Source organism: Haliotis asinina, chromosome 2 (genome assembly GCF_037392515.1).
Source record: "Haliotis asinina isolate JCU_RB_2024 chromosome 2, JCU_Hal_asi_v2, whole genome shotgun sequence".
Classification (NCBI taxonomy): domain Eukaryota; kingdom Metazoa; phylum Mollusca; class Gastropoda; order Lepetellida; family Haliotidae; genus Haliotis; species Haliotis asinina.
In genome coordinates this window covers 8,792,478-8,802,903 of record NC_090281.1, presented here as the reverse complement: position 1 = coordinate 8,802,903, position 10,426 = coordinate 8,792,478, and the positions used below count along the sequence as shown (strand labels likewise).

Sequence of the window (10,426 nt, the reverse complement as noted above, 5' to 3'; positions counted from 1 at the left end):
TTAGACAAAGACCTCTCTGTATTCTTGGATATGTCTCTGACACATGGGACACAGTCCATTTTCTTCTCTCAGTCGCTGGACACAAGTCAGGCAAAGATGGGTGTGGCCACATGGGAATACAGCAGCATTCCGTTCTCTGTCCAAACATATTACACATAGAGTGATATCAATATTCTCCTCTGACCGTGGCGGGGCAGCACCATCATACAATTCCCGTTCCGTGTTGCGAACATTGTCGTCATGCATTCTTGTTTTATCTGCTTCCTCTTTAGTGTTAGCTTCATTTTCATTCTCTCGATTCTCAGCTTCAAGCTGTTGAGTGTCATCATTTGAATCATCATGAATATCTTCAGCCATGACTGCTTGTGCTTGTGGACGTTGACTAGTCCCTGTCCTCATTCCCTGAGCTTGTGGTGGCTGAACTTCTCTCAACCTTTCAGTTTGATTTTGATTTCCACCTGCTCTGTCATTTGCATGTATTTGGTCTGCTACTGTTCTCCCAATACGCTGCCTGGCCTGTTCATGATTATTACGGCTGCGATCTTCCATTTCATTCCTACGATTTTCTCTCTGAGTATTAGTATTTCGTCCTCTGTCATTTTGCCTGTTATCCTGATTTTCTGCAGTTCGTTCTTGAGTCTTTGACCCAAAGAAAAAGCCTTTATGATCAAAATATAAATAAACTGAACACAATAAGAACAGCCAACTTAATGTGTTCGTCGTTTTGTCCCCCATTCCAAATATTCCTCGAATGAGTTGTGTTAAAATCCAGAACAGAAACGAGAGGAGGGAGGAAAATGTCTTGAACAGATATGGCACAAACTGCAGTAAGCTCGATAATACATACGTGACAATGTTTATCACAAACAAAATAATGATGTAGGCTAGTTTAAGGATAAACTCAGCCAATGCTACAATAAAGTCGAAGGCATAACGGAGACCTGACGTGAGATTGGCAGGCATGGCGAAATATATCTTCAATGTCACACAGACGCAACCAGCCACTGAAATCAGGAACAGTCCTGCAACCAATGTAAACAACATAGTCTGCACGTGCTATATTCTGTTGCCATGGTCAGTTTTTCATCAAAACCACTGTTTACGGCAGATCTTATACCTATCTGTAGACAGCGCAATTGATGCTATGAAGCCGGCACCATTTTACTGCAAAAGGTCTTCATGACATGTATAAATAGATGCATCCCTAAGCTTCATTCGATACACGGAATTCCCTTCCGGTTAAGTCATTCTTAAACTTTCCTTACAACTACTTACACTAACTCATAACATACACGTTGATAAATAATATTATACGATAAAAATGCATTTTGTCTGTAAAAGGAAGTATAAAAGGAGGTAGATTGTAGTATTGTAAGTTTTACTCTTTTTTACTTGTAAAATCATGCATTTATCTAGCAAAACAAATCTGAATGTATAATAAGTTCCATTTAAAAGGATTTCTCCACAAAACCGGAAATATGTGCCCGTGCTCCAGAAAATATGGCGTCGCGTCAGCGAACTTCCAGCTACTGCTCAAGTGTCAACCGTTTGTTTAATAAACAGAACCAGAATTCATGAAAAAGCAGAATATACTTGCTAAGAGTTGTAAAGATGGTCACTGTAGAAGCAGTATCTCAGGGATTTTTAACATTTTGTTCAGCGATGTCCCAAACCGTAGCAACAGTTTGTGAAATAGTTCATTATGTTGTGTATACGAACTACCAAGTGATGTCGACCGTTTGTCACTGCGCATCGTTGATCGTCACAACACTTGCTTGGGCGCTAGAGAGGATCATTTGCGGAACGATGGACTTAGGACATCACATCTTTGACTTCGCAACAGATTTGTTTGGGTGTTTCTGCACTCTGTGTGCCCTTATTTGGAAAATACTGTTGTTGCTGTACAAAGTTGTTTGTTTTGTATTGACTGGAATTGAAACAGTTGCAGTGTGCATATGGACAGGGAGCTATGTGACACTGACAACCTTAAAACATTCTGCAACAGATGTCATTGAAACCTGTGGATCTACTTGGAACTATGGCATTGACATGTCCAAAAACTTTGTGGACACTGTCTTTGGAGGTTTCTCAATGATTGGAACTTTGACAATATCTGTTGTGAAAGGTGTCTTCAGTGGCCTTGGGTATGGGTTTGCATCCTTACTTGAGTGTGTGTGGAAATTTAGAGACAAATTGTGTAATGCTTGGGCCAACGTGACAACAAACCTCTCTGAAACATTTACTTTCTCCAAGGAAGTATACCTGGGTGTTCTGTTGTGTTGTATATTGTATGTCATCATATCTGAGCTGTTCAAGTTTTTTCAGAACAGAGGTTTTTCATTCTTGAGTTGGTGGCGACGAAGAGTGAGAAGACATCCACGCAGACCACACAATTTATATGATATTGATAATGACTTTGAGAGTGACTATGATTTTGATGAACAAGACTATGAAAGTGAAGAAAATGAATATATCAGTGATGACAATGCCACGCTGACTGGCGGTAGTGATGATGAAGATGGAAGTGATGTAGATTCAGATGGAGATGATGAAGATGATGATGAAAGTGAAGGGTCCTTGAATTCTCAAACATTTTCCTCAGATGATAGTGACCATGAAATTGAAGTGGAGCTCCCTACTCCATCTGAGCGGTACAGTTTGCGTAGTCGATCATCTACACCAAACAGGGCACAGAAGTTGGAAATGAGCACTCATGACTATGAAATGGAAATTGAACGAGAGAAGGATAAGAGGAAATGTGTTGTTTGTCAAGATCAGACAAAATCAGTTCTTATTTTGCCATGTAGGCATATGTGCTTGTGTGTAGACTGTGCCAATCGAATCGTCCGATCTCGATTGATAGAAAGACGTGTGTGCCCATTATGCAGACAAAGAATTCAAAAGGTTATGGATGTGTTTGTGTGAAAGAAAGCTTGAACATTCTCACCATACCTACTGTGAATGAATCTTTTGAAATCTTCATACTCATCACTTTTGGTATACTGATTTAGGTTTAGAATTCAATATGTAATTAGTCCTCAAATCTGAGAGCAATCTGATAAGGAAGGTTTGACAATTCCAAGTATGACAAGTAGCTAGATGTCGGTTTTGTAGGATGATGACAAATGATAAGAATTGAAGATAATTTCTATTCTTTTCATACGTTTAATTTTTGCGATTTTGTAGCATTCCTGTAAATATGGTAAACTTGTGAAAAGAGGGTTAACTGAAATCATGTAGTGTAGCAACAATACCACATGTTGTGTCAATGTTTGCCTCCTTGAATTGTATAATATAATTTATAAAACAGCCAGTCCAAGGAATGTTTCTTTGTGTTTCAGAGGTATTCAAAAGTAGTCAGGATTGGTAGGGAGCCTGTACATTTGTTAACCCCTGCGGCTTTCTCCCTTCATATCATCTCCCCTGTCTGCAGCGGGTCAGCCATTTATATCTGTAGTAATTTAGTATTTAAGCACAAATATTTATTGTTCAGCAACAGCTTCATCCTGTCCATCATTATCGTGATGCTTGTAATGTATACATGTAAATTACGTTGTCCATCAGAAGTCTTGCCAGTATGAGCTGGAGCAATATGACAATATTAACGTTTCTATTACTACTACTCAGAACCATCTGATTCTCAGGCAAGGCTTGGAATGTTAAGATGTTTAACACAAGATTGTGACTGATAGCATTGGTTTCTGCTGGTAACCTACTTCATGGCTCCTGATACCATTTTGCTGTTAGAATTGGTCTTCAGCAAGCCATGTTTGTCATAAGAACTGACTGATGGGATAGCGTGGTCAGACTCGCTGACTCTGTTGACACATGTCATCGTATCCCAGTTATGTAGATAAGTGCTCATGCTGGTGATCACTGGATTGTATGGTCCAGACTTGATCATTAACAGATTGTTGTCATATGGCTTGAATATTGCCAAATGCATCGTTAAACTTAAACATTCAACCAACGGGCCAACCAACCACAAATTCCTCACTATGTTCAATTCACACTGGGTAATGTTCTTTGGGTATTCACTAACCTATGATTAAGTTTAGAAACTATAGTGAATGTAGAGTTACAACAGGTATAAGGTACATCTTACTGTTCTTGTAAACACACCCATGTATACAGTACTTAACATCAGCAGTATCTTTGTCATGTTAGTTTCACTGTTTCATTGAATATCATATCTCGGGCTGTTGGACAGACCTTATTTCATACACTGGTCACGTATGGATAAGATTATTAAGAATGAAACCTATGTGTTATGTGAGGACATGCATCCTACAGTTGTTTTTCTTAACATGATATTTACCGTATACAAAATACGTTGATGTGTCAGCTGTCAGTGCTTGGCTTGTGTTGGATATAACACTTTAACATAGATGACCAGTGTGAATTAGTAAATAATGACATACGTATTATGACTTAGCACTGCATGTGAACAGTAGGTTATACAGTGCATATTTCAAATATTACATCGTATCCATTGGTTTTGTTTTGCATAATGGTGCTGCAGAAATATGTAATACAGTTGGCTAAGAGTTGCCCTCTTAGGCATGATCACTATGATTGTGGGTTCTAGTGCTGGTATGGCATGATTATTCTTATAGCTTTCTCTGCACAAAACCTATACTCTTGATTTTATTGACTGAATTTGAGTTTCACCATCCTTATCGTTTAAGGTGACTAACAGGATCGAGTGGTCAAACTCACTCACTTGGTTGACTCATGTCATCTTGTCCCAATTGCATAGACTGATGCTCATGCTGTTGATCACTTGATTGTCTGGTTCAAACTTGATTATTTACAGACTGATGCTGTATAGCTGAGATGCTGCTGAGTGCAGTGGCAAGCAACAAACCAACCCAGTTGTCTTAAGTTGTCTCCTGTCTGGAGCACAGGAGTTGTGTCCCTTGGAATCCACATCAACCTAGTCATATGTCTGGATATGTCTGCATCCTTGTGCTTGTTGGTTTCACCAGTGTGGTCTGAGACCTGCGTCACGCCTGACTTTCTCCATACAATATTTTATAGCCAGAATATTTTTCACAGTGATGCCTATCCCAATTGTTAACCAAAGCATACTTTCAATAACAGGAATGTTAAGATGTTAATAATTTCATATTTTGTACATGTCCAAATCAAGTACATGCAAGAATTCTGAATAATGTATGTAACTGATGTCTAGATAGTTTCACATGATAAACATTATTATTGATGTTTTGTGTTTACTGCCATCAAATTAGAAAATGCAGTCATATGTTAGAAGCAAACAGCATTTTAGGTGAACATCCAGATTGTTAATATATGGTTAGTGTCTTCCCTTGTACTCCGGTAAACTGTTGTGTTTACATGTATGAAGAGACACTTTGCCATGTTAATCCTGTCATTGTCATGACCGTGCCCAACATCCTGGTGGTGGCGGCTTTGTTCTTTAGCATGTTCAGTGAAACTGACAGTCAAGCTGATATTTAAACCAGCATTATTCCCCAAATCTCTTACTTTTTTAGTTTTATTGCAGGTAGTTGCAGGTAGTATGTCCATATGTCCAGCATATCCAAGGCGTTGAGCATGAACTAGTGGGTGGATATGTGTGCTATGTAAATATCCAATAATAATAAAAATATTCATACAATACATATTACATCTATGAATGATTTGGATTGACTTTGAGTGATGGTCATAATTGAGGGTCATCATTGAGTGCGCATGTCCTTTGGCATCATTTCCATGAGACTAAATGGCATTTGTTTTGCTAAAATAACTGATGCATAAGGTTTTACAGGGCACCATGTCACGTCAACGACTGACATAGCATGGTCAAATCAAACATGTTTTCCAGGTGCCGTATTACAAAAACATGTAAGTATCTAGATATCTACTAGTAATATCCAGTAGCCTAAATTATGTCTAAGTTGTCATTTTGTTTAATTTTTTCTCTCCTGCTGATCTATTACTTAACAATAGGGTAGCCTACTGGTCAAAGAGTTCAGTCGCCCTGAAGACCCAGGTTCGATTCCTCACATGGGTACAATATGTGAAGCCCATTTCTGGTTTTTCCTGCCATGATATTGCTGGAATAATGCCAAAAATGGCATAAGAGCATACTCACTATAATTCAACAAGAAGCATCATGTATGTTTCTTTACCCCAAAAACTGGTGCCTGATATGTACTATAAAGTACTGAAAAGACTAATTTTCCAAATGCTATTCATGTAATTTATTTGTACCTGGGTTTTTTATATTTAATAACAACATATTATTCCTTTCTCATTTTAGTATATTTAGGATAAAAATCTGTGAAAGGAGGCACTTAGTCTGGTCTAATTTAGTTCTGTTATTCTAATGGTGAGTTGTTTACTTTGTCATGACTAATATTATCACTGCCAGTACAAGTAGAGTATCATTTGTTTTGTGAATAACATTTGTTTTGTGAATATATTGCACATGTAAGGGACCACAGTATGGTTGTCATGACAACTTGCTATGGCACTTTTCATGCTTATATAGTTGACACTGAATATGATGTGTGTATTATTGTATGTGAAATGTTATGACTTTGATCACTTTGGTGCAACTGTTACTGAAACCACACTTTGTTTTGGTGACGCAACTGTGTGAAATACACATATTTACTTGTACTTTGTTCCTGTTGTTTTCTTTTGAATATTCAGGTATTTAGATATAACAGAATCACTGATTCTTTCTAATCAAGATCTCACTGGGGCGGTATGGTAGCCAAGTGGTTGAAGAATTCGCTCATCATGCTGAAGACCTGTGTTTGATTCCCCACATGGGTGCAATGTATGAAGCTGATTACTGGTGTATGCTGCTAGGATGTTGCTGGAATATTGCTAAAAGTGGCGTAAAGCTAAACTAATTCACTCACTCTCTCAAGATCTGCTTATTTTCATGACAAACTCACAGACAATTTGACATATTCATAAACTCAACTCATTATCATGATAATGTTGACCTTAGACCTATGTATTGCATAATTTACTTAACCGTTACCTCCCAAGTTAATTTTGTTTGGATAAGTCAACAATTATATCCAAAGAGTTTTGGTCTAAGACTGCTTTTGGTCACCAAAGTAACTGACTTTCTTCTTTCTCTAGACTTCACTTTTAGGTTAAACAATTAAATTAAATATATCCTTCAATATGTCAGTAACAATTGGCTAAACACAACATTAGACCACACCAGATTCCCAGGTTGTGAGAAAACTTTACTTGCAAAGAATAAAATGCATAAACTCACTTACATTTGTACTGTTCGGCAAAAGAAATGCATCTTTGACTTTTTATGAAGTTGTTAGATTGAAGGCATAAAAATGAACACTTACTTTTGCGAGATTTCACCTTTTCGAAAGTTGCGTTTCTTTTGCTGTTCAGTATAGGAGTAGGAGACATTAAATACCTTTTGCGGAAAGTTGACCCACAAAGACACAAACATGCACACACAACCACATACGTACGCTCACACGTGATTTCCAAAAGGTTTAAACACAATGGCCACAAAGGTGAATTGTAATTGCAAACGGGAACAGTTCATCATCAAATTGTACTGATGACGTCTGCTTATTTGTCTGTCGTCAAGTCAGGTGCGATTTGTCCTACAGTTACTTGAGCGACATTCTCTTTTCACAGAGATTACTCAAGTCATATCTTCACACGTACAGATATGACCTGAGTAACATCTGTAGGAAGAGAATGCATGAGCGACCTCTTAACTCATGTCATGGGACGAAGACGCCATCTTACGGCCTATTCTTCGTGTGGATCATTGCCCAAGTCCTTTGTGCACGCCTGTGACTTGGTAGACGTTGGAATAAAGACGTCCGTCAAGGTCATCATCTGCATTTTAGGTTCAAACCCGTCAAGCATGGGTTGTTGAATAATAATGCGCATTTTTCATGTGTTATAAATGCTCAAAGCACAGACACTAACGGGGAAAGGAAAGCTAGAGGAAAAAGGCAGTTTTGAAGAGAAGGGTTTTTAGTCGGGACCTGAAATTGGAGAGTTCATTACAATCCCCCAGATGTTGAGGCCCTTGATTCCAGGCTGTTGATGCTGCGTATGCAAATGATCGTTTACCGTAGGTGGCTGTACTGACTGATGGGGGCATGAGAAGATTCTTGCCCCGGGAGCGGAGTGTTCGAGAAGGTTGATGAACGGTCAGTGAAGCAGCAAGATATGACGGAGCAGATCGACCGAGGCATTGCACCGTTAGGCATAGAAGTTTATACTGTATCCTGTAGTGGATCGGCAACCAGTGGAGGGATTGGAGGAGAGGCTTAACTTAAGAGTATTTTCTGGATTTCGTGACAATGCAAGCAGCTGCATTTTGAATGCGCTGAAGTTTGTTTATTTGGGTTTGGGTTGCACCAACAAGTAAGGAGTTGCAATAGACTAACACTAGAACCAGGATTTTAGTTGATTCAGTGGTGAGGCAGGGACGAATGTGACCGATGTTGTGGAGTTGACCGAAACAGCCTCGGACAATGTGTGAGACATGCTTGTAGAGTGATAGACTAGAGTCCAGAATAACGCCCATGTCTTTACCTGTGTCTGAGACTGCAATGGATTCATTGTCAAATTCAAGACAGTTACTATCACATATTGCTCGCCTCTTTACAGGTCTTTGAGCTATTGGGCTTTAGCTTGTCATGCATCCACGTCATTGTTTCTTCACAGCACACAGGAAGTTCAGTTAGAGCAGAGCTGGCCAGAGTGGAGGTTGGATTAAAGAGATTATATAACTGTGGGTCATCTGCATAATTGTGGCGATAGACATTGTGTCTATCAATGACACTTCCCACCTCTTTTACATAAAGAGTAAAAAGTACTGGGCCTAGGACCTACCCTTGTTGCACACCCCAAGTAAGATCAATTTGATGGGAGCGATGACCGTCAATGACCACGCACTGATGTCTGGCGGAGAGGTATGATTGGAACCAATCTAAGGCGACCCCAACGATGTGAAAGTCATATTTGAGACTGTGAAGGAGTTTGTAGTGGTCTATAGTGTCAAAAGCACAACTTTAGTCTCGGAGAACTAAAATCCCAAGCTGCTTCTTGTCAATTCCAAGTCGTAAATCACTGACCACTTTCAACAAAGCAGTCTCAGTACTATGAAATTGGCGATATGCTGATTGGAAATGATCATGGAGGTCTAGTTCTTGAAGATGATCAGACAGAAGACCAGAAGATGAAGACCAGTCATAACCCGGATCTTCAAGGTTACTCGTGTAGTTTGTTAACTAGTGGTATACATACTCAGTCAGTCTGCTGTATGAAATTACAACAGCTTCTTCACCTATACTCTAATCATTATTATGTGTTTAAGACAACCATGATTTCGTGGGTTTCTCAGCACTTCAGATATATGAGTATAGTTTTTTCGTTGCTCTGAGAAATATTTCAACAATGTCACAACGAGAGACACAAGCAATGGTTTCATACATAGCTTGATGTGTAGAATCGAACCTTCGAATCGGTCTTCGACGTGAACATTTTAACCACTAGCCTACCTTATCATCCCTGTAAATATGTCTCGATGTTTGAAAGGCTTCACGAGCATCAGACGAAGTTAGCAACGTGCATTTCAAGCAGATGGCCCTTCACAAGGTTCATAAGATTCTAATTCAAACGCGATGCGATTGGGTTTCTAAGGTCATTTGATCCAGCAGGTTGTGTCCTGTGTCAGTCTTGCAGGGTGAGTGAGTTTAGCTTTATGCTGCACTCAGGAATATTCCAGGTACATCGCGGCTGTCTGTAAATACCCGAGTCTGGACCAGACAATTCACTGATCAAGCCCACTGGCAGCGATCTGCGCAATTGAGATATAATGACGTGTCGTTCAAGTCAGACTTCATCATATCTTGTGAAAAGTGTACATGGCTCGTATATTCAAGGTCAAATTAACCATACGTAACCCACAAGTGGATTTCGGTAGTGAGCGAGTGGTTTGGGATTTACGATTCTTTTCGCAATATTCCAGTAATATCACGGAGGAGACACAAGAAATGGACTGTAGACAAGGTACAAACGCGGGAAATCAAATTAGTGCCCTGTGGCTTCAGGGAAATGAAGTAGGTTACCGGTGCGACGAAGTGAAGTGCGACCAAGTGTGTGGTCGGACTCAGTGACTGGGCTCTCTGTATGTCAATCACTAGATTTTCTGGTACAGACACGGTTACTGACATATCTCCGTTATACACCTGTATAGAATGTTACGGAGTTTGACGTTAAACAATAAACAAAACATATTTTCGAAGCATGTTTGAACATAATATCCAGACTCTATCTGGATCTCAATCACGAACCATACTTTCACATATTTTTATTCCGTAGTTTTACAATTAAAAATTGACTCAACTTACGTGTTCGAAATTGTTACTACTTTTATCTGTCACTG

General features: G+C 39.2%; 2 protein-coding genes across 2 annotated transcripts; one reads left to right on the top strand and one right to left on the bottom strand.

Moving 5' to 3' along the window:
- Positions 1–549, bottom strand: LOC137274798 (uncharacterized). Its single transcript, XM_067808131.1, has one exon. It carries the CDS (start codon positions 547–549, stop codon positions 1–3), a length of 549 nt encoding a protein of 182 aa, XP_067664232.1.
- A 939-nt stretch (positions 550–1,488) lies between these two features.
- Positions 1,489–6,642, top strand: LOC137273199 (uncharacterized). Its single transcript, XM_067805697.1, has one exon. The coding sequence runs from the start codon at positions 1,612–1,614 to the stop codon at positions 2,923–2,925; it is 1,314 nt and encodes a 437-aa protein (XP_067661798.1). The 5' UTR covers positions 1,489–1,611; the 3' UTR covers positions 2,926–6,642.
- The last annotated feature ends 3,784 nt before the right edge of the window (positions 6,643–10,426 follow it).